Raw genomic sequence first — 25,645 nt, 5'->3', positions numbered from 1 at the left:
TGGAGTATTCATGAAATAATTTCAGACTTGGTTGGGGGAGCGTTAAGGTAAAGTGTGAAGAAACATGAATTAGTGGGAAAACTACATTGACAATTTATATTTCTTTCCAATAAAGGCTCTTTTCAGTTTATTTCCTCTCGAAGTCATCCTTCACATTGATGACTGTGAAATCTTCTGATCACATCATTCCTCTATCAAGCATTCTATGCATACTACCAAAATGAATTACTCTCATAAGGGTAATGTCTTGTCCTTCATTCTTGCTCTTTTTTTTCCTTATGTCATTTCCATCCTCTATGCCCAAAATGGACTTCACCCATTCTGGGTCCACAGATTGTGAAGGAGTCGGATTCAACCACTAGATCACAGATTTAGAGCTAGAAGAAACCTGGGAGACTACTCCATTCCACATTTCTTTCTTCAAAACAAAACCAGTTAAGGAAAGGGAGCACCACAGAAATGATACAATTGGCCAAAGGTCCCAAAAGAGTAAATGGCCCAGCTTAGTCTCCTGACTCCTAACACCTGTGTTCATTATGATGGCTTTTATGTTCCCTTTCAGCTCTAACTCTACAGTTCCATGATTTCATCCACTGAAATCCTCTCTTTTAAGGGCCATTTCAGATGCTAACTCCCTACAAAAGCCACTGGTTTTAGTTAGCATAATTCTAAAACTAAGAATACACTGGTGGCTTGGAACACGTTAGAATTATTTTCAGCTGTCTGAGGGAACTCCTGTTAGAATTCCCTCTACATCTTGGAAGGCAAGTTTTCTCTATTATAGAGTTCTCAGACAATGGGCCAGAGCCAGTGAGTAAGGACCTGTGGGTTTGCTTCTAGACCTTCCTGTCTCCAAAGCTGCCTTTCTATCCACTAATACCGCATTCTCTTTTAAGGGACTGGCATACATTTAAAAATGCGAGTCCATTTATTTCCATTTTAGTGCAAAAATATACGTATTTTGGAAATTATTTAATTTTTAGTATTGGGATAAGAACTGGACCTGTGATTACTGATAAAGGAAACTCTCAGTGAAGAAGTCCTCTGTAATGTAGATTAGCATCTTCGCTACAACTGGAAACAACTGGAGTCTTGGATAGTGGTCTAAGAAGGTATGTGATGTGCCCAGAGTCACAAAGCCAGGATGTGTCAATAGCAAGACAGGTTTCCTTGGCTTCTCTCTACCATTAGTCCTGCCTCTCTGAACTCTTGGTCTCTGACAGTATAATAGAGATGGAGATAATGTAATAGAGATAAGTTAGCCTAGACGTAGAATAATCCTCTTCTAAAATCTTTTTTCAGAAATAGTGCTGGGAAGGTTGATTAATCTAACTTTAATAATCTGATATTTGTATTGAACTCCAGTCAAAAGTTGTAATGCTGATTCCTGTGGGGGTAATCAGACCATCAGAGTAACTTCCAGAGGTGTGGGTATTCCATCTTCATGGACACGTCATCATGCTCTAGTGAGTCTGGTGGGCACAGTGCAGTTCTATCTCCAGGAAGATGAAGTTGCAAGTTTGTCTCAACGTTTCCTTCAGCATTTGGAGAAGTGCAGATAAAGCAGAGGCCACTAACAGGTCACCCCAAGAAAGAGAACACTTACAGAGACAAGACATTTCAACACACTTTCAAAGTTGTTTTCTAACCTGAAGTTCAAAGGCTCTTGCCAAGACTAGTGCGAAAAGCAAATATAAAACCAGACAGATCAGAAAAGACTATTTTTTCCACTGTGAAACAACTTTTCCTCAGAACTCACACATTCCCTTTGAATGATGCATTTTTTCCCCCTAAGAAGCAGCTTGTAACATTTCATTGATACAGGAAGTAGTGATTTTAGTCATAAATCCATGGGAGTCAATATTTTGGGTTGGAAGGTGGTGATACATTGGAGCTTGACCTTTTTAATCTTTTAATTAGTGAAAATAAATCCCAAACTTACAAACATATTAACATAATATTTTGAAAAATCAATCAGAATTTATTAAATGCTTACTTACAATATACTATGAAAATTGCTTTTAAAAAATCCCTCAGTAAATACTTTGGATTTAAGAGCATAATTATCTGCTGTTATAGGATTTGAAATATTTTTGAAAAGTTATTTAAAAAAGATATAGTTATTATGTTATTGACACAAGGCTCTAAATGTAACAGAAATGATTTCTTGGGAGCAAGTTCTTATTCTAAAAGTTATTTCAGAGTTAAAAAAAAAAAAAAGGACGACTTGCACATTGTGTATTTCAATTTCCTTTATCAAACTTTTAGTTCTATGGGAATGCTTTACTTGACAGGAAACAATGAGAATTTGCATATTTTAAGTACATATGGAATCCCTCCAACTCTGAACTGATTTCTTTACAATGATGACTGAGCTCTAGAAGTTACTATCAAGAGAGAAAAGGCCCTGGGATGGACTGCATGTCTGCTACCAGAGGACCACTTGGCTGATTTAGAGACTCATCCTCAGGGTGGGCCACAGGGGTAGACATTTTTGGATGCTGCAATACTCATAGACCATCTCCTAATTAAACAGGCTATATTCTGCTGGTGGGTGAGGTAGACACTGATGAAATTAGAAATCCTTCCTCTCCTTGGCTTTTCCTCCCATTCTACCTTTCTCTGGCAATCAAGTTGATAGAACCATTGCTTCTGGAAAGAGAGTGTCAACCAACTGCCTTCTTGGTCTCCTCCCCATCTCTGTGTAACCCTAAAGTCCTTAGGCTTTGTATATGCTTTAGTTCCTTGAGAGGAGAGATGGTCTTGCTTTTGTATTTGTAAGTCCAGTGCTTAGGCTATTTGAAGTATTTGATAAATTACTTTTTACTTATTCATTAAAATATCAAGATAAGGAATAATTCCAATTTTCATTTTAAAAAATTTTAGCAATCAACTTAAAGTAATTTAAATAAACAAAGTGCTTACTATATGTAAGGCCCTGTGCTGAAGAGTAAAAAGTAAAAACTACAGAGTGTAGTTCCTATCTTCAGGGCATTGAATAAATGTGGCACATGCCATCTTCTTGTTCAAGGGCTAGGGTTAACTGCTTCCAGGTTTACTTTGTCTAAAACACTCTCTCCTTCTTTAATACCCCCCCCCCCACTCCCTTACTCCTTCATAGAGCAGTCTGACCCAAGTTCCTCATTCATGGGGCTGCTTACCCTGCAGGGTTAGTTACCCCTTCTTTTCCAAGTCATCACTTTTCCCAAGGCCCAGTTCAAAGTCTACCTTGTCCTCCAATGGCGAGCTCGTACTGACTTTTCACTACTTTAATTTTCCCATTACTGGAGTTACACAAAATGTAAAAGTAGGGAAGACCAAATCTCAAGCTTTTCCAATATATTCCCACTATTACTGTTTTTTGATATAGAGGGAGCTTGCAAAGCACAGGAGGAGAATTCACAATGTTCCCGTCTAGTTGTAGCCACTAGATAAAAACAGGCCCTTTTATTGCAAGGTGGGGGAGACTGGGTATCCCTCCTTTGCTTGGGCTTATGGTGGCCCTGCCCCCCAAGAAGCCTGATGCCACCACTGACTGGCACCTGGGCTGACTGGCCTCCTCACTCCCCACAAAACCAAGGGGGAACACTGTGAACTCCCAGCTCCTGTTATCCAATACATTTTGGGTTGCCCAGAAGCCTTACAGAAGTGCACCCTAATGCCTACCTCAGAAACTGGTTCTGAGAAGTGCCATACAAATGGCTACATTTTGTTTTGTTTGAATAAGAGATCCTCAATCTCATGTGAAGCAGTCCACTAATTATATAGTCTCCTTTACCTCTTCAGACCCAAAACTCTAGATTCATATGCTTAACAAATTTTGCTTTACAGTATTAAAAAACAAGCATGGTTGCTAAATAGATTAACTCACATATGACTTGACAGTTTTCTACGAAAACCACGTAGCTCTTCAAAGAAGGATCATATTTCAATTATTCTAAAATTCAGAGAATATTAAAAAAAAAAAATTGTTTCAGCTCTCACTGCCACTGAACCAAGATGTAATACTGACTAATTTCCATTCCAGCTTTTCTTTCTGTCTACCTTCTGAGAGATCTATTTGGAAGAAAAAAAAATAAAAAGGGTCCCAAAGAAAGCAACAAGAGAGAGGAAAAGCAGCAAAGGGTCCAAGCTCCCTGCAAATTAGTTGCAGCGCCCCGAAGGGCTTACACTGATATACCACTTGTTTCTATTTGGTCCTTTCACATGGATTCTATCTCATCTGATCCACCCAAGAACCTTGGGAGAGAGCCTGTCTGAGATCCATTAACCCCATATCTCCACAGGAGGAGATGCAGTGACTTGGCTCACATCTCATGGGAGAGCCAGAACATCAGTCAGTCAGCTCTGTTTTCCAAAGCCAGTGATCCTCTGGCTCGAAAGCAGGAGGTGGCTCTAGCAGAAATCTCATCATAAACATTTTCTACTAAGAGTCCAAATTTAAGAGATTCTACCTCTTTTATCTTTGGAATTTACTCTTTAATTCATCCAAGAAAGTCTAAGAATGTTTACCTTTCCTGTTAAATGGAAGGGCGCAGGTCTCTCAGCCTTTAAATGGAAATGAAGTGGGTTGCAAACTGATGTGAAAGCTTTTGTTCCTAAGAGTTCAACCTCACTTTTGGGTCAAATGAGCTTTATTTAGCATCTGTAATTTCAAAACCTGTAATAGTAAGCTGATATTACTTTATTTTCTTTAGTACAATTTTTAAAATTAACAAAATGGTTACTCCATATAAAGTGTATGATACAACCAAATAAGGATTATTAGATAAAGACAAAAAATGATACTACCAATATTCTGCTAAAGCATTGCATGGTAGAAGAAAAACCCTCAAATGCTTAATTTTAATGAAAAGAAAATCTAAACAGTCTAAGTTAAAGTCACCGTTAACAGTGAACATACTTGAAAATTTCCTGAGAATTTCACAGATTCAAGGTGGTGTCAGTTTAAAAGTGTTCACATACTTAGAAATCTGTTAACTGATATTAAGCAAGTATCCTTTTTTGCAATCTCAGTAAAACCAGCATAAGGGGAGAGAGGTGATGGGGGTAGAAAGACTTCCCTCTGCCCCCAACGGTAAACACCTACCACACATCTATTCTATAGGCGTAAAGAACATTAGAGACATTGTAATGACTTGTGAATTTGCACATAAGAAAATAGATTATTTTCTAAATATAACAAAAACTACTTAATATGAAAATTATAACTTTAAGTGCTGTAAGTTCCTTCCTGAAAGATTCAGAGACTGGAGAAAACAAATTCTCAACTTGGGGATTAAATAGATTCATTGAAAAAAAAAATCCTCATTAGGGGAACAAAAATTAAACATCAAGGTCATCATTAAAAATGTTAGTTAGATTTATAATAAAAAATCCACATCAGGTTTTTTGCCTCAAAGTCATGAGATCAGTAAGAAGGAACATGGCCTTCAAATGTGGAGGTCGTGAAGAGAAAGAGGAGCAGAAGCCTAGGGCTGTCACCCCCGGCCCCTCACTCACCTCGTGATGCAGCTCTGCTATCTGCTCTTCCAGTTCTCTCACGTACTGGGCGGAGTCAGACTTATTAAGCTGGCCTTGAACCTTTCCTTCTTCTTTCTGTTTGGTGAAAACCAAGCAAAGCAAACTCTTACAATGGGTTTTCTCAGTTTCCAAGGGATAAGCCCAGCGGCCTCATTTCAGAGAGCAGAGAGGCTGTCACTTGAGTACCCCCGCCTGAAGTCCCACAGCCTGCCCAACTATCACACAAGTTATGCTTGCTGTTTCCAAATAACTTTTAGTACAGAAGTTTTCATGCCTTTTTGCACATAAGATCGAGTAACTGAATTAGTCAAAGAATCACATTCTTCTTTTCCCCTGACAAATTTCTCAGTAATTGAGCACATTGGGAAAATTAAGAGAAAGCCTACCCAGCTGTCAGGAAGACCCGAGTCTGATGTGTGCTGGTTCCGTGATCCTCCAGCATCACAAACCCCTTTCAGACCCCAGGCTGCAGAGCAAGCACCAGTCTGCCTCAGGAGAGGGAACCCCTCACTTGGATTCCCAAATAGTCTGCCCCATACCCCTTCTCAAGGGTATAAGCAGGGAACCCCAATAACCAATCCATGAGTTTGTGGGAAGCCCTCTGATGTGTCTCTGGGAAGCCTGTTTATGCCCAGAAAGAAAAAGAACACTCTAAATTGCTTGAGGAAGGATGTGTTGGTTCTGCTGGCATTCTACACAGGTGCTCCAGAGGAGGCTGAGCAGAGACTAGCCTAGAACTAAACCAGACGTGGGTGGCAAATGCCTTTTGGCCTGCGCCCTTCTTCCCATGTATGCCCAGGAGGGGTCATTTTCACATCCTTCCTGGCTAAGCATCATGAGAATTTTCTGAGTGACCCTAACAGGACAGGGATGAATGCTGAGCTAGAAGGGACCTTGGAAGTCATCAAAGATTCCACATTGTTGTCAACAGCACGGGTTCCTTCTCTCTAATGAGCACTGCTGGTCAGACCAACAGCTGAAAGTAAGGTGAGCAAAGCCTGAAGGAGCCATCACAAGCCACCACTGGCCAGAGGAACAATTCAGAGGTTATTTCCTACAGTCAGCGGATAAGGCGCGCCATCTCTGAGGTTTGCACAACACTTCACATGTATTAACTCATCTGAGATTCCCCAGAACTTTGAATCAGGTCCTAGTGGTATCTTTATTTTAGAGACAAGGAAACAGAGGCTTTAATAAGTTAGGTGCTTTGTCAACTGTCACACAAGTAGTAAGCACAGAAAGCAGCAATTCCAACCCAGTTCTCTTTGTGCTGCTGGAGTCTATCTCTCCATCTATCATTCCATCATGCTCTCTCTCAAAAAAACACATTGTTAAAATGAAGCATCATTTTTTCTTTGCAAAAGATGAAGAATAAGTAAAATCTTAAATGGCATCATGATTATTATTACATACAATTAATAATGAGCACATTCAATTGTAAAGATGTTGACTTGTGTTGGTAAAAGAAGTTCTTTGCTGGAAGCTCCCTACACTACTGAAAGTACAGGACCAGTAAAAACAAATAAACAAGCTAAAACTTCATTATTTCCATCTGGGTCCTTTGAGTACCAACTACTTCGGTGCATACAGTACCTCCTATTGAGGGGAAAGTTTAGAGAAGCCCATCACTACATTCACTAAGCCAGCTTTGGGTTCAACCTGGTTCAGAGGTCTAGAATGCAATAATCAAATACAATTTTTAAAAAATACCCTCTATTAGAGCTTTCTGAACATGGTAGGAAAACTGTTAAGTAAAAGAAAACAGAAGTCAAGATTTCTTAGAATAAACAAAGTGATTTGAATAAAGAAAAATGGCAAGAATATAATGGCATTTAGAGAGTTCCCTATCATAGGTGGTCTTCAAGGGGGGGAGGAGGGGTTAAATGACAATACTAATGCTCTACCAAGGGGTTAGTCTCAATGACCTCTGATGTTGCTACTAACTCCAAGATGCTAAGTCTTCCAGCTCTTGAATAAGCTGTGGAACTGGATAGGCCTTGGAGACTAAATGAATCCAGAGGCAGTCTTCTGAACGAACATAACAGTATCTTAGCTGAGGATTAGAGGAGAAGAATTAGAGTTAGTCAAGGAGTAGTAAGCCTAGGGGGTTCAGTAGACTGAGTTAACATCAGAAATGTCCCACTCTGCACAAAATAGGCTGGAAGTCAAGGAAATAGATTTCAATCCCAGTTCTAATGTTTATCAGCTGGATGATCAAGTCAAGAGACGAATTCACAGAATTGTTCTGCTCATCAAATGAGAACATTTACATAGAGCATCAGGCAGATTTTAAGGGTTATATAAATATCACAATGGCACAAGGGAAGTTGCTGAACATGGAGAATACCAATTAATAGTATCATAAAAATGAAACACATTCTCTCTCTCTCTCCTCCCTCCGTCTCTGTCTCTTCCTTCCCTTCCTCCCCTCTCTTTGTCTGTCTGTCTGTCTGTCTCTCTTGATAAGGGACAGGTCAATTCTCCGTGAGCCTCCACAGATGCAGATCATAGCATCTGAAGGAGCTGCAGGGCAGCTTTGCTGGCACAGGTGTTGCGGACTGGGAATGAGATAAATTGGAGGCAGAGGGAAGAGGAGAGAAGTCAGACAACACAATGGCCTCTCAGTCAAAGAGGTCATCAGAGAACAGCACCTGCCTCTCAGTCTTCTTGTATCATCCTCTCCCAAGAGGAGATCCATTCTGGGTTGGATCTCCAGGAGCCACTGTCAGGTGGCTCCCATGTATTCTAATAGCTCCCGTGTATTCCAACACTCACTCTCTCACTCTCTCTGTCTCTCTCTCTGTCTCTCTCTCTCTTCTCTCATACACACACAGAGGAAATGACTCATTATTGATGTGTCAATCATTCCTCAATCAACTCCCTATGTACAGCAGCTGGACTAAAAACTTGTTAGCTTAAACAGCAAAATTAATAAAGAATAAAATTGAGAAAGAGACATGACACACACTTAAAATAATTTCAAATTAAACTATTTAAACATTGTAATATCCAAATATGGGAAATGGGAGATAAATGAAAGATTGCTCATATGGTTTATGTTTCATATAAAAGTTTATCTAATGTCATAAAGGGCAATTGCATAAGCAAATTAAGGGAACATGAAAAAATTTAACAATCAGATCTGTAATTAGGGGAAGTTTATGACCAAACAAGGACAGAGGATCATGAGAAGTAAAATAGATATTCTGATTACGAGAAATTAAAGTTTTTGTACAAATGAAATCAATGCAGGCAAAATTAAAAAGGAAGCAAGAAAATGAGGGAAAATTTTATAGTAAGTTTCTCTGATAAGGTATCATTTCTCAATTATACAGAAAAATGAGTCATATTCCTAGAATAAGAGCCATTCTCCAATTGATGAAATAGGCAAAAGATAAAAAGGGTGGTTTTCAAAAGAAGAAATAAAAAGCTATCTCTAGTCATATGAAAAAATTCTCTAATCACAAATGATTAGAGAAATATAACTTTAAAAAACTCTGAGGTATCCACCTCATATCCATTTGAATGGTGAAGATGACAGAAAAGGACAAATGCTAGAGAGGATATGGAAAAATAGGTAGGCTAATGCACTATTGGCAAAGTTGTGAACTGGTCCAAACATTCCGGAGAACAATTGGGAACTATGCTCAAAGGGCTATAAAACTGTGCATACCTTTTGACCCAACAATTCCACTATCTATAGCCCAAAGAGATCAAAGGAAAAAGGACTTATATTTGTACAAAAATATTTAAAACAGTTCTTTTTGTGGTGGCAAAGAATTGCAAACTGAAGGGATACCCATCACTTAAAGAATGGTTGAACAAGCTGTGGCCTTTGATTATGATGAAAAGAAATGATGAGCAAGATGGTTTCGGGAAAAACCTGAGAAGACTTATGTGAACTGACACAAAATGAGAAGAACCCAGAGAACAATTTATACAGTAAAAGCAATATAGTAATGATAATCAACTTTGAAAAACTTAGGTATTCTGACCACACAATGACGCACAATAATTCCAAAGGACTCATGATGATAAATGCTATCTACTTCCAGATAAAGAACTGATGGATTCTGAGTACAGATTGAAGTATATGTTTTTTCTCTTTATTTTTCTTGCTTCTTTTTTTACAACCTAACATGTACATACTTTGTACGATTTCTAATGTTTAACATATATCTTATTTCTTGCCTTCTCAATTGGGGAAGGGATAGAGGTAGTAATTTTACACTTAAAAAAAAAGCTCTATAAAGTGCCTACTATGGAGCAGAGTCTGTATTAAGTACTAGGGATACAAAGAAAGGCAAAAAATAGTTCCTGCCTTCAAGAAGAAACAATATAAAAACAACAATATACAAACAAGATGTGCACAAATTGGAGATGCTTACAGAGGGAAGAACTAAAATTAGAGGGGACTGGGAGAGACTTGTAAAAGGCAGGCCTCTGGCTGGGCCTTGAAGGAAGCCAGGTAAGCCAGAAGATAAAAAATGAGGAAGAAGAGTATTCAGGTACTGAAAATGTGCAGAACTGAGAGATGGCCAGAACTGTAAGGAGGATCCTGTATACCAGGGTATCTAGAGAAGACTAAAGCAGAAGACTGGAAAGGTAGGAAGAGGCTAGATAACGAAGGTGAAAAGTCAAACAAAAATTTTAGATTTGATCCTAAAAATGAGAGAAAGCCGCTGTAGTTTCCTGAGGGGGGGAGGGAAGGCGACAGGGTTGGATATGTTTTGTTTTGTTTTCTTTTTTAAAAGAAGATCAATCTGACAGCTGAACAAATGAAGGATAAACTGGGGTGGGGAGAGGTCTGCAGCAGGGAGCCCAAACCCACAGACTGCCACAGCAGCCCAGGTCTGAGGTCAGTGAGGAGGCCTGTCCCAGAGAATGGAGAAAGAGGCTGGCCTAAGGGAAGACATAAAGGTAAATCTAAATCAACAGTATGTAGCCGCAGATGAGGTAGAGGGAGTGAGAGAGAGCAAGAAGGAAAAGGCGACAGCAGGTGGCACATCGGGGGCCTGGGACAAAGTTGGCTCGCTCGACAGGAAAGCAGAGTTCAGAACTGGGTTTGGGGGGATGGGCCCCGCTTTAGATATGCTGAGTTTAGGAATCTATAGGCTATCCAGTTCCAGATATAGATAGCAGGCAGGTTGGAAAAGTGGACCTGACTATCCTCAGCACAAAGATGACAACTGAATCCATGGGAGCTGAGATCGCTAACTGAAACAGGATAGGGAGAGAAGAACAAAGGACTAGGATAGAGCTTTAGGTGGCAGCCATGCTTAGCGGGCACAATCTGGATGAAGACTGAGCAAAGGAGATTAAGAAAGGGGGTTCAGATAGGAACCGGAAGAGTAGCATTATCATGGAGACCCAGAGAAATGAAGAACCAGAGGGTATCGAAGGCTGTAGAGACACTGGTGAGGGCTGGGCTAGGAGGTGTCAAGTTAGTGGAGGAAGAGGAAGCAAGTGAGCCTCCCTTGCCATCCATCCCTTCTCTGCAATAGTCTAGAAAATGTACTAGTCTGAATTCCAATTGGAAAAGCTAAGAAAAAGTCACTGTGGGTCATTTTTCTAGGCCAGAGAAGCTAAAGGAGAGAGACACAAGACACAGAGTCTGGATAGAAATATAGACAGGAGAACAGTCCAGTGCCCAGGGAAGCAGGACGGAAGAAATCTCGGGCTCTTCTGAACTAGCAATGGGTATAGCTATAGGTGCCATGTGGCAGTAGTCACTTATTATCCAGTTCTAGGCCACAAATTCCAGGTTGTGGAACAGTTCTAAGGGTAGCTCAAGAAGGGGACTAAATAAGGAACAAGATCTGAAAACACAGCCACGACACTCTGATGCCAGGATTAGAGCCAGGACTTAAGTCTAGCCTTTAGCCCGGCACCTAGGCCTGGACAGGGGGGGTTCCAGATCAAATGGGAGCTGGCAGTTCAGTTGTTTCCAACCTGCAGGGCTCGACGGGGCAGATGACTGAATTCAGGAGTAGTCTCCTCAAAGTCTCAAGCCAACAGACCCAGACCTGGGTCAAGAAGTGGTAAGCTCAGACCGGGAGGGCCGTCCTCTCTCCAGATCGGATCACTGGGAGAACACCGAACCCGTGCAGTTGGGCTGAGCTATGATAAAAGGACTAAGGCTCAAGGTGGACATTTCTCTCTCCTGCCCCTGGGAGCAATGGGCAGAGCCGAACACTAACATTAAGGAGGAGGCGTATCTGACCATAAAGAGCTGCTGTGGTGAGTGGGAAGCTCAAGACAGATATATGCAAGAAGAAAATGACTTGAATGTCTCTACTAAGTCTCCCTCCTTGCTTCTGAGTTGTCCCGGCCTTTTTCAAGACTTGGCTTAAATCCTACTTTGTGCAAGAAGGGTTCCTCAAGCCACCATCTTCTCCACCCCATCTACGGCCTAGGGGATAGCCTCCAATTTGGTCTGGATATTTTGTATGCCCACGGCTGTTTGCGCAGTACCCGGCACACAGTAGCTGCTGTATACGTGACGGCCCCGAAGTTGATCGAGCAGGTGGCAACAAGCACTTTGGCCACAGAGCGGAGAACGGAGCCAGGAGGCCAAGAAGGAGGCCACTGCTACGGGCAGGGGTGGGCCAGGCTGGCAGCGGGTCAGGAGTAAAAGGTAAAACTGCAGGGCTCTACGGCAGATTGGGCATGGGAGGGGGTGCAAGGGGCAGAGTGAGGAGATCGGACACCTCGAGCGCCACCCTGAGCAGAACCTGCAAGGGCCCCCAGAAAGCTCAGAGGAGGGAAGACAACAAATTCTGAATTTCAGCTGTATGATGAGTTCGAGAGCCACACGGTAATCTGATCTGAGCTGTTCAAGCATCTAACAGGGAGGTCAGGAAAGAGGCCGGGGCCGGGAGAGAACTGGCAGAGGCGACAGTAAAACAGTGTGGAGGGAGAGGAGAGAGCCCGGGAGGACCCCGGGGGCAGTGGCAGGGCCCAGCAAAGATCCAGCCGAGGGGAGACCTACAAAGAGCCACAGAGCCAGGGGAGAGGGAGGGCCCACAAACCCAGAGAGAAGAGCTTGCCGCAGGGACAAAGGCTGCACTTCAGCACCAAAGAGTGGCGACAGGGGCAGGACTGAGAAGAGGCCATCAGGTTTGGGCTGGAAGCCAGACTGGGGAGAGTGAGGAGGGCAGGGGGCCGGGGCAGCCGCCACAGCAGGTTTTGCCAAGGGGACACGAGCTGGAGGACAGGGGCCAGGAAGGAGAGAGCCATGGGGAACACTGTGTGCTGGGGGAGACAGGAGGAAGGGCTGGCCTTGGCCAGGCAATGGGGGGACCCGAAATGAGGAGGGGTCTGAAGAGAGAGCTCCCAGCCAAAGGCCTCATCTTTTCCCGTGAAAGAAAAAGCCAGGTTCTTGGCTGAGGGTGCGAAGGGGCCTGCAGAGGTCTGGGAAGGAGGGAAAGGGGAGTGGCTCTGGAGAGCTGGCCGGGGATAGCTTCGATCAGCTCTATGGGAACAGGAGGAAAGGCGGCAGGTGGTGGGAAGGCTCCAAAGGGAGGTCTGGCAGGGCCAGACTAGCTCTAGCTAGGGCTCTGAGTGGGGAGAATAGTGCGGACTTCAACTGGACAGTGTAGCCAGAACTGGCCCGGGGAAGAACTGCAAGTCACAGTGAGGATGAAGAACAGGGCTAAAGTAAGCGGAGGGAAAATTAGAGTGAGAACTGGCTATAAAATAAGGAATAAACACAGAACTGTGCTATACCATCTTTAAGTGTAATTGAGAGAATTAGGTCATGGGAAATGAGTAAATTAAGGAACTGGGAGATTAGGGCTTTTGAAGGAATATCATTCTCTTGTTTGAGAAGCAGGGTTGGGATGGAAAGACAAGGAATCAGGTACCGAACTCACTGAAGAAGGAAGAAGAGTGTCCTAAGAGTGGGCAGATCACAGGAACCAGAATCCTGATTACGAGATAAATATGGATTAAATGACACTCTCAAAGGACAAAGATTACTGAAGGAAAGTCTGGAAATGGTAATTCAGAGCAAGGAATACTCCGATACCCCCACTAGGAGCTGAGGATATTTCTGAAGCTACAACTGGTACTTTTAGGATTACAGTGTCTCAGTGAATGGCAGGTAATGAAGGAAGTGAGAAAAGAAAGAGTTAACAACTAAAAACAAGTTTGTTAATTTGGAGCAGGCTTTTCAGGGACCACTCATGCAACTGCCATCTTAACTGAGATCCTTCTTACCTAGATTATATATTTTTAAATTAATAAGTCTCTATGGAGACTAATAATGAAAATAACGGGTGTAGGAGGAAGGATGCATTCAAATTCTGATAAGGAAATCCAAGGAAAAATTACACTGGGCCATTCTTCTAGGCCAGGTCAACAAAGTCTAGTGAGAAAGCCCTTTTAGGGCAAGGAATGAACTGGTGTCTATGGTGGAGGCCTGGATCCAGCCCCAAGGTGTGTTGTTGCAGGGATTAACTAGCAGCTCTGTGGCTCCTGCACCAGAAGCCTAGACTTGAATTGGGATGAAACCTGCTCCTGGCTTGGGCACATCGGGATAAGGAGTGTTTATGGATCGCAGGTTGTGGTCTGGGCAAGAAGTGGGAGCAGAAGTAGACAGCAGCTATGGGTGCCTTCAGTTTAGCACCTAGCAAAATTGAGAGCCATAGGGCAGGGAGCTTAACCCCAGAGAGAATTTTGCAGCTCTCTGAATCTGTAGCGCCCGCCAGCTAGCTGACAGAGGCTAGGCCTGCAGCAGTTTACTGGAACTTCTACTGGGGCCAGCCCACAATGGCATTGCCTGCCAAACTAAGGTCAGGCCTCGCAAGGTTTAAAACGGGGGAAGCAATCAGATTTTGTCCTGGATCAGACAGCTCTGGGAGTACTGAAAGCTGGCAGGTTCCCAACAGGGACTGTCCCTGATACCTTTAAAGAACACAGCACTCAAAAGAAAGCAGCAGCAGGCCACAAAAACAAAACAAAACAAAAAGAAAAAAACCAGAAAACAATTACAAGCCAGGCCTAGACATTCCCTCCCTCCATTTCATAACCTGGCCTAACATTAAATCCCAATTCAGGAAGTAAGGCTTTCGAATGAGAAAACAACAACAACAAAATCCCACCATAAAAAGCTATTATATATAAATATTATGTTATATTATACTATATATATGTATGTATATGTACGTATTATACAGAAATCTGGAAAAAGAAAACAATCCAAAATGTCTACAAGTGAAGCCTCCAAAGAAAACACTTTGCCACAAATATTTCCAAACATTTAGTCTCTTTTTCTCTCCTTGTTCTTTTCTTGTTTATGTAATAGCAACAATTTTGTATAAACAAACTTTGAAAGATTGACAAACTATGATCGATACAAAGACTACTCGTGATTCCAGAGGAACAATGATAAAATGTTACTATAGAGAGGTGTTGGATTTTGGGTATAGAAGTAAGACATTTTTGCATATAGCCATTAAGGAAATTTTTTTAGACTTGTATATTATATTGTATTGACTATTGTTGATAGATAGGCGTTGAAGGATTTTTTTTTTAAACTATGTTACTATGCACAGTTATGGAAGGGTTTGTTTTTTTTCTTTTTCAATGGGGAAAGAAAGAGAAGACTATCTACTTGTTAATTTTAAAAATACTCACAAGTCCCTAAGCATTTACTAAGCACTTACTATGTACTATGTTAAATTATGGCATTATGATAAACTCTGCCCCAAAGAGCACTCAAATAGAGCAATGGCTCAGTGGTTACACTTGTGGGTTTAGAGCAAGATTCTTGAGATTCATCATGAACTCGTTTTAATATGCTATTAACTATTTCAATATAATTGGCTTCCTTCTATGTCTTTTTTCTTATTAATTTAAAAACTTTACTCTGAAGGGATCATAGGCTTTCAGTTGAATGCCATGGGAGAGTCATGACACAAAAAAGGTTAAGAACCCCTGAGAGTCAGAAAGACTTGAGCCAAATTCTGTCTCAAAAATTAACTTCCTGTTCGAAGGAGAGTCACTTGGTCTTTCTGCGCCTCAGTTTCTTTATTTATATTAGAAAAGGGTTGGACTTGCCCTCTACTATCCCATTTTTGCTCTCACTCTCTGGTATATAAGTTACAAGTAAATGAAAGGTAAGCTTGGGGGTGAGGAGGGAATGATATTCTCAGTTGGGAGGAAGAGGCACTTGGGCCCAGAGAAGCTAGGACTCGCTCACCTGGATTATTGCCTCAGGGTCCTGAAGGGGTTCCCTGCCTGATTTCTGATCACTCTAGATCAATCTAGTTCATTACACTGATGCCAGAGCACTTTTCCACAGGCACACGTGACACGTGACTTCCTTTCTATCCCGTTGACTCTCCCCTGTTTAGCTTTTAACAAACTGGCTCCAACTGCTCTGTCCAGCCTCGCTGAACATTACTTCCTCTCCCACACTCTGAGATTCACCCATGTAACCTCTGTTCCTCCCAAGCGATTCCCCATTTCTCATCTCCGTGCCTTTGTACTGGCTGTAGCCTGGCCTGGAATGCAGCTACTCCTTACCTCTCACTCACAATCTCTTCTATTTCTTTAAGGAACTGGGCATCCACATGAAGTCTTGTAACCCTTTAACTGCTAGTTTCGTCTCTGCCAACCTACCTAGTATAGGCCACTATGTATAGATTTGCATTCGTTAATTTTACATTTCCCTCGTGTATCCATATGTATATGTGTGTGTGTGTGTGTGTGTGTGTGTGTACGTACATACACACACGTCTCAAGACAACAGCAGTGTTTATTGAATGATTACAGTAGAGCTACATCAACTTCACAGATTAGAGGAGGTTGGATGGGGAAGGAGAAAAAATTGAAACAGGTAAATAGGCGCGATGTTAGGAAAGTAGAAATGACTGGACAAGTGACTGACTATGGGAGGGAGAGGGAATGGAATTGAGGGAGAGAAAGAATGAGGTGTCTAAGGTGGCTCGCTACCGGCCTGGGGGCCTGGGAAACGTTTCCTCCCCAATGAGGGAAAGGGGAGGGTTGGGGGAAGGTAAGGAGGTCAGTTTTGGGACCAGGTGAAGTGGAGATGTCGCCAGGACTCTGACGATGTCTCACACAGCTGAAGGGCCCAGTTGCAGAAGCTGGTTCTGTGTGAGTAATTCTGAGCGTCTTCCGCCTAGGGACGGCTACTGAAGCAATGACCAAATCGTACGCAGGAGACGAGAAGAGAGCCCCCAGCCTTGGCGTGCGTGCAGGGGACAGGCCACGGGGGTAAACTTTCCCCAGAGGAGCAGCTTTCCTAAGTACCCGAGAGACCCAGCACCCAGATTTTTTCTGGCCTCTTCAATGGGATGAAGCTCGGTGGCCAAAGGAAGGAGGGGGGCTGCTCTGTCCTGGGGATGCAAGAGTCCAGGGGGCGAGCTTTACGTACAAAAGGGGCCTGGAAGTGGCCAGAGCTGTCAGCAGGGTGCTGAGCTTTACAAGTTCCACGCATGGGCCGGAAATCGAACCCGGGCCTCCCAATGGCAAGTGAGAATTCTCCCACCAAACCGCCCATGCGGGGTAGAGAAGAGCAGTCTGTTCTGGCCCTGATCTTGATGAACTTACGGAGCTTCCAGGTCAGCCAGGTCCAGTGCCCCAAACTGCAGCCATGCACTGTCCCTAACCTAAACCCTGGCCATCTCTTCAGCTTTCCTGTTCTCCTCTGCTAACCTGACCTTTCTTCCTCTTTCCCTTTACTCCCCTTCTCCTACATCCTCTCTCCCCCTCGGATTACTGCAGTGCTTGGGGCTTGTCCCCCGCCTGGCACGCAGTTTATTAAGTGCTGGTGACTGACCCTGAGCCGCCTGGCCCTGGGACCTCCCACCTCCGCACTGCCCCACTTCTCCTGTATCCCGGGCTGGGCGTCCCTGAGCCGAGTCTTCCTTCCGCTTCCAACATCCCCCACTTCTCTGGGAAGCACAGTGCTACGAAAGCGTCTCTAGAGTTTGTTCACCAGCAAGGGGCCCAAGCTCAGTTGAGGGTCACGGGGGCCACACTTACTGTGACAATCAGCGAAATCGCGCCTGGACGATGACGTCAGGAACGGCCTCTCCTCCAGCCGCTGCTGGCAGTGCCCACTTCAATCTGACAAAAGTTTAGTGGCCTTCCCGCTGTGCAAAGGGCAGCTCCAGCAGGCTGAGAGGAGCCGCCAAGATGGCAGCTGTGTCAGCAGGAGGGCTCTCCCCTCATACCCCCGACTGCCCCAGGCCTCTCTGTCTTCTTCCTTATTATGAAGGAGAGTCCCAGAATCTCAGAGTTCCTAAAGACCCTGCAGGCTCTTCTATCCCAGGTCACCTCCGAATAGGAGCCTTCTCTATAACACGACCGAACCAGTAGTTCTCCAGTCTCTGAGTAGTCAGCCAACCAGTCAATAAGCATTAATCAGGGACCTCATATGTCTGAGGCACTGCACTAAACTGGGGACCCAAAGAAAAGCAGAAGGCAGCCCCAGCTTGGAGTAAGTCACAAAACCAAGGGGGAAACTACTCTCTCCAGAGGGAACCTTGATGTCATCACCATCAACAAGGAAGTTTATGGTGGACCTGTCACCTGACTTAATCTTCGCTGTAAGGTAGATACCCAAAGTATCACTCTATTTTACAAACAAGGAAAGATGGTCAGTTCTCTTCTGTGGGAAGGGAGATTTGAATCCAGGCCTTCTTCACTCTGAGTGCAGCATGCACCCCCCACACCAGATAGCTCTGTTTGGTGGGGGCTTTTCCCTGATGAGCCAGGTACTTGCCTCAGACCGGGGGCACCATTCTTCACTACAAGTCTCTTTTTTCTTTGACCTTTTGCAGATGATCCCTCCCCTGACAACCCCTACAGCCTCACACCTTGCTGCTTCCTCCTCAGAGGATCCAAGATTCCTACTCTTCAGGAGGAGACTCACTCCAATTCGCTGCAGTGATCCTCTGTTCACATCTTCCTCTCAGCCTGACAGATTTCCTCTCTCTGTGCTTATACTCAAGCCCTCTTCCTTCTTTTTTAAAGGAATAAGTCATTCTCCCTGTTTATCTTAAGCCCCTTCACCTTTGCTTCTAGAGAGGACACCAGGGTGAACTTTCAATATAGTTTTGTGAAAGACAAACACTGTACACTCTGGGCAGGTTCAGCATTAGGAAAAGTATAAGCATAACGGATCATCTCAACAAAAAACAACAAAAACCATATGATTATATCAAGAGATGCAGAAAAAGTTTTTGAAAATTAGAACTCCCATTCCTATTAAAAACAGGAGAAAGCAGATAAATTTAAAAAAAAAAAAACAACTTCTTGAATTTATTCAGCAGGAAGAGAAAAAAAGAGAAATTTCATTTAAAATAATTGTGGATAATATATACTACTTTGGGAGCTCTACTTGCCAACACAGACTCAGGAACCATGTGAATACAGTTACAAAACACTTTTCACACAAATAAGACTAATCTAAACATCTGGAAAAATGCTAGTTGCTCATGGGTAAGCTGAATGAATATAACAAAAAATGACAATTCTAACTAAATTAGCTAACATGACAGAAAAAGAAAATGACAAATGCTGAAAGGGATGTGGGAAAACACGGACACTCATGCATTGCTACTGGAGTTGTGAACTGGTTCGATTATTCTGGAAACAATTTGGAATTCTGTCGAAGGACCTTTAAAATTGTGCATACCCTTTGGTAACAGCAATACCACTACCAAAATATCAAACAGAAGGTCAGGCTACTCAATTCAAGGCTAGGAAATTTTTTTTATGGATATCAAATTTCCCAAATAAAAAACTATACAAACCCAACTATTCTATATAAAAACCATAAATGACTATTTGAGGCCTACTTCTAGAAGTTTCTTGTAGTTACGAAAACACCTTATTTAGATTGTATTCTCAACTATATTTTAAAGTAAGTTCTTAAGCAAACAGTATGATCACCTTAGAGTATTACTGGGAAACCTGTGGCTGAAACACTGCTTACATATTAAAATCTGCTTTCTTCCTGTCTAAGGAAGTGCTCTTCCTGTGGCAAGATCGAAAGGCTATAACCAGCATAACACACACACACACACACACACACACACACACACACACACACACACACACACACACACACAATCTATAATGTCATTAGACACTCACAATAATTCTTTTCAAAGTCTAGAACAGGAGCTCTTGACCTTTTGGGGTTATAGATTTATTGAGCAATATGGTGAAGCTTGGACACCCCTTCCTAGAATTTTTTAAATGCACAAAATTTAATGCACAGGCTAACAAAATTTACTATACTGAAATAAAGACCTTTTTTCCTCATCTGGGTTCATGAACACCTCCTTCCTCCATAACAGATCTATGGAGTCCAAACTCTGATGTAGAGTCTCAAACCAATCAAAGGGAAAGAGAATGTGGAATATCAATTCTTGAGAGATGTCAAAATGAAAACTATTTCATATGTAAAGTACTAAATGAAGATTTGCAGATAGAAATTTTAATTTTAGACTATGCAATGAAATCCATATAACTAAACCGTGCCTCTCAAAGATGAAAAATGTCAATAAATACTTCCCCCCCACACTCTTTAGAGCTAAACAGGTAATAGGCTAAAATGAATATAAGTTATGATTCTATATTTTAAAAGAAATCCAAGGGAAATAGGAAGAATAGAAGTTACCAACAAAGCCAATTAGACTCTACTCCAACTGCCTATGAAAAAGTAAACAGTTTTTTTTTTTTTTTAAGAGGACCTTATAATTTGGATTTACATTTACTCAAAAGTTGTTCAAAGGAAAAACTGTAGAAAAAGAAACACCTGAAACTACAGTAATCCTTCATCTAAACTTCTGAAAAGTTGGCTACTCTGCAATTTCACTGCCTGCAACATCCAGATGCAGGAAACAGGTCACCAAGGCCTCTGAGTACCAGGTTACAAAGTCCTTGCATTCAAGTTTATGTTCTCTGCTCACAATTCACACTCCTCTGCAGATTCCGCCGACTGCTTCCTAGCGAAGATGGGGGCATGGAAAGCTGTCCTGCTCTCCCACTCATTTCTCATCAAACCTCATAGATGGAGCAACGATAGAGAAAGTCACAGAAAACCAGAAGGAAGCCCTCCTCTGGGGTGGAGCTGCCCCAAGGATGGTTGAAAGAGTCCGCATGAACCCTGGCCAGCAGGAGGGCGGCCAGGAGGCTCTGAAGGAAACAAGAGTCAGGGAAGAGCTGGTCACAGGCCAGCACAATCTCCAGAAATCCTGCAGCCAGATCCCTGGCCTGTCACAATAGAAGCCGCAGGGGGCAGAGCCAGTTTCCTAAGGAAGCTCAAATCTAGTCTCAGCTACTTCCTAGCTGTGTGACCAGAGGCAAGTCCCTGTACCGCTGCCTGCCTCAGTTTCCCCAACTATAAAATGGAGATAATAGTAATAGCCATGTCCCAGAGTTGTGAGGATAAAATGAGACATTTGTAAAGTATTACTATTACTTTTCAAACAAAATCATTGAGAGTACTGTTTATTCTCCTATCATTTCCAGACCATCATGCATGCACTCTAACATGCTAGTCCCCCCATCAATAGAAAGCCTTAGACTCCATCCCTGGAAGACCACCTTATCTTGGCTGGACCCAGGCTTTCAGACACCACTTTCAAACCGTGCCCTTTTCTCCCCCCCCTTCCTTTACATGTTGCTCCCCTCCTCCCATTAGATCCTCAGGAAAAGAGACTGCCTGACTTGCCCTACTTCCGTGTATTTCTATAAGACCTCAGTGTTTAGAGCTGTGTCTTACATAGTAAGGACTTAATAAATGCTTTATCTATAAATTTTGTCTTGGTCTACGATCAGGCCTTTGGACCATATATTTAGAATAAACTTATGAAAATAAGTTTGCTTTTCATGGATCTGGCAAATTTGAGAAGGTCAGGTCATAAATTAGAACTCATACCCTTAAAGGAAATAACAGAAACAATTAGTAATCTCTATGTTCTCTTCATGTAGGTTTCAAAATAAATCTAAGGTTATACATAGGATGTGGGTTTTTCTTTGGGAGCCGTATTACAGAAAGTTTGCGGTATTAGAAGGGTCATGACACTGTGCAAAGTATTCAGCCTCAAATACAACTAGAAAGGTTGTATTTCTTAAAACTATATTTTAAAAATTGTCTATTAGTAAAAATATAATTTAAGAAACATGGAGAAAACAAGAGTACATAAAAGTTTTTCTACAAATTTTTCCTTTTAAAAAGGTTAAACGTGGACTTCTAACATATGAACAAACCTTTGTCTACTTTAAATGTTAAGTGATATATTTTTTTTAAAGTTTATATCATGAAACTGTGCTTAAAAGCCACAGAAGCAATCATGGCAGGTTATAGTATGGTCATGATTTTTTGTGTCACTTTAATGACATTTCAAATACATAAATTAGAAAAAGATTTGAATCAATTATATTTGAAATCTTTGTGACTAGTATCAGAAAAGCAAATGATTTAAGTAAATCTGTGAACCTGGGTAAGTTAGTCACTCTGATTAAGCTCTGTGACATTACTGAAACATCAATGGCAACCACTAAGCCTTTCTTAGTAAATTCTTACTGATTTGGTACTGCTTTGTAACCAGTCAGCTACCTCACCGTCGCTAAAACTTTTTTGGTAACACTTCAGTCAATGTGGTAAAGATACATGCTTTGCATTAAAAAATTTAAACAAGTTTATTCAGAACTGTAAATGTGGTAAGTGGTGGCCTTTCAGCGACTTCGTGGTGACTCATTTTTAACTTCCAAAAACACATCATACACGTATCACGTACCACTGATGATAAGAATAAAAAAAAGCTTCCTGTCATTTAAAAATATGGAGAAAAAGCCAAAAGATTTTTATATTTCAGTACCTAGAAGAGACAAATAGGGTCATGAAAAAGCATTTCTTAGGGTGAATTGAAGACCAAATCTGAAGAATAGGGAACCAGCCAGGGAAGGGAAATGTTGCCTGCTCTGTAACAGTGGTGCTTAAATACAGTATCTGCTACACTAAAGTTTTTTAAGTTTATTACTTTATTAACTTAATTTTTAAAAACTTGTGATTATATTTTCTTGAAATAATTCATAATTGGGGTTTTTCAATCAGTTCCATAAACTAAAAATCCTAGAATAAAAAAACTTTGCTGTCAAAAGTTACATACACAGCAGCTAACTGATTTCCTGTTAAATAATGCCTAAAATCAATATAATTCATTCAACTAACCCATGACAATTAAGCAAATTGAAAAAATTTGTGCACAAAATTCAATGCTGTTATTCTAAAAAGGCCATTAAACTTATACTATTACCACTAATTTAAAAATGAATTTTCACGTCTCTAAAAGGAACAATAAAAACTTTTAAAATTTTAATCTTCCCCCCACCCCTGGGGCAACTGGAGTCAAGTGACTTGCCCAGGGTCACAAAGCTAGGAGGCATTAAATGTCTGAGATCAATTTTGAACTCAGTTTCACCTGACTTCAGGACTGGTGCTCTATCCACAGCGCCACCTAGCCACCCCTTTAATTTTAATTTTTAAATGTAATTTTAAATTTTGAACTGAGTCTCTCCATTCCTGTCCTGCACAAGAAAAAGCCACCATTTGGCAAATCTATAAATATAAATACTTATAAAAAATCATAAATATTCATATGAGTACTTCTATTTGTCCCTTCTTTCTCTGGAGGTGGATAGCATGTTACTTCATTGGTTCTTGACAACTGATTTTAGTATTTATAGTATGCAGAATAACTTGATTGTACATAGTTATTCTTCAAACAATATTACTGTTACTATCTTGGTTATGATCAGTTTACCTTTTATTACTTCATGCAAGTCTTTCCATGTTTTTCTAAAATCAACCAGCTCATCATTCCTTACAGCATAGTAGTAATCCATCTCAATTATATACCACAATTTATTCAGCCACTCCCCAACTCATGGGCCAATCCTCTCACAAAGAGTGTTATAAATATTTTAGAACTTACAAGCTCTTTTCCTTTTCCTCTGATCACAGCAAACTTCAGACATGTGAATTTATTATATACCAAGCTATTTACCAATAATTCTTATTTTAACTACACAAGACTTCAACATTAGCAACTGACTAAAATTAATTATCTTCATTTGGAGTATAAGGTATAAATATATTAGAAAACTTATGCTTTCTTTTCCTATTGCTAATTTTCTCTAAACATAAACATAATCATAAACATAAAACATAGTGATGGCAGAGGTCAGGTAATGGTGAAAATTTTCACAGGTTTTCATAAACATAAACAACATGTTAAATGAAAATAAAATTCTATAGCATACTGGAATGTCAGTAAACTGCTTCTTATAGCAATAATTTTAATATTGAGCCTTGGGATGAAAATGAGTTATTTTTAACTAAAAATTAAATTAAGATGCAATTTAATTTTAACAAACAGAAGAAATTCACAATTAAAGTCATGTGGATCTCATAGTTCTCCTTTAATAACAGCATTCTAAGACTACTGGGTTAGGGTTAGAAGACCTGATAATTGATATTTTCTCATCTGTGAAATGGGATCAATATTAACTTAATTATTTCACATATTTACTGCAAATATCAAATGAAGAAGTGTATGATGTGAAAGCTCTCTGAAAACCCTAAGCACAAATATAAATATTAACTGGCAAGACACCCCCATGAATATACTCAAAGAACAATTCAGAGCCACTGGAAGTTTATTTTTTGCATCTGAAAGCATCTGAAGCACTTGTGAAATGATCTCAAAAGAAAGTCATTTTTATCAAGAAGAAATGGATGGCATCCCTCTCTAATGTGTAGGTGACAGAACCAGGGGAGGATCCAAAAAGATCTGGACAGACTGGATCTAGCTAGATAAAATTTATGAAGGATGGGGGCAGAACCAGGGTAGAATCAGAGCAGATCTTTGAAAACAAGAAGGTATTTTATAGATCTATTTCTGGTTTAATATGAGTCTTCTGCATAACGCAGTGGCCACAATGACCCATGTATACGGGAAAAATTGATTTTTTTTCCAGCATAAGTCTAAGATTCTCCATTCATCCCTCATAAATTTTATCTTTCCAGACCTCATGTGGGGTTGTGCACGCAGTTCTGGACACCCCATTTTAGGCAGGATACCAATAAAGTGAGGAGGGTCTGAGGAGATAGGTGCAGGAGGCATTTATAAAGTGCCTACTATGTGCCATGCCCTGTGCTAAGCCCTCTGACAAATATTATCTTACTTAGTCCTCCCAATGATCCTGCAAGGTGGCTGCTATTGAGACCCTCATTTCACAGACGAAGAAACCAAGGTCACGGGAGCTAAGTGACCTGTCCAGGTCTGCACCAGCAAGTCAGGGTCTGAGGCCAGACTGAAAGGCAAGGCCCAGGGCTCAGCCCCTGCTCCCCAGGCTTCTCTGCATACAGGTGTCCAGGAGCAGAGGCCCAGAGGGCAGGGTCAGCTCCTACGGAAGAGGAATTAGACTTGCCCTGCTTGGCCCCACAGTGAGAGGAAACAACAAAAAAGTGGCCAACATTAGTTAGCTGAAGAGACGGCCTTCCCCATAACTGAGGCTGTCCCGTAATGGAAGGGGCTCCTGGGGAAGTAGGAGAGAGCCCTCTGGGGAAGATCTCAAGCCAATGGCTGCGGGAGGACTGTCCGATACACAGCAAGGATGAGCTTGCTCAGATGTGGTTTGGATTAGATGGCCTATGAAATTCCTTCTAAGCCTGAGATTCTGTGATCCCATGAAAAAAGAAAAATATTTTAATATGGAAAAAAAGAACTCTAAATACAAGTCACCAAACTGGGTTTAAACCCAGCTCCCTCATTCCGTGTCAGAACAGTGTTTCGAGTAGGTGCTATTTAAACCCAAAGCAATTGGGAACACTGACCATCTGAGCCATTCCTAGAGGTTACCTCCAGGGCAAAGGAACAAAAGCCTGTCAGGAGTGTGCATCTGTCCCTAAATTCAGAGTTCCCTCATGAATATGTAAATAACAACTGTCTTGTACAAAGTGCTGTAGATATCTTTAATTTTGTCATAGGATATCAGATATCTCAACATGCTTTTTAACTATCCTTAAAAAATGTTCAGTTCCCAGCTATGCTCATCTGGTCCTCTGTGCCTC

At 41.6% G+C, this 25,645-nt stretch overlaps 1 protein-coding gene across 1 annotated transcript in view; it reads right to left on the bottom strand.

Moving 5' to 3' along the window:
* Window positions 1–25,645, bottom strand: part of EVI5 (ecotropic viral integration site 5) — a 214,395-nt gene that overhangs the window by 29,771 nt on the left and 158,979 nt on the right. The window contains 1 exon segment of the mRNA XM_051999991.1: window positions 5,503–5,598. Within this exon segment, the coding sequence (XP_051855951.1) occupies window positions 5,503–5,598 (96 nt within the window).

Source organism: Antechinus flavipes, chromosome 4 (assembly GCF_016432865.1).
Source record: "Antechinus flavipes isolate AdamAnt ecotype Samford, QLD, Australia chromosome 4, AdamAnt_v2, whole genome shotgun sequence".
Classification (NCBI taxonomy): domain Eukaryota; kingdom Metazoa; phylum Chordata; class Mammalia; order Dasyuromorphia; family Dasyuridae; genus Antechinus; species Antechinus flavipes.
The sequence above is the reverse complement of the archived record's forward strand: the minus strand, read 5'-3'. Positions and strand labels throughout refer to the sequence as shown.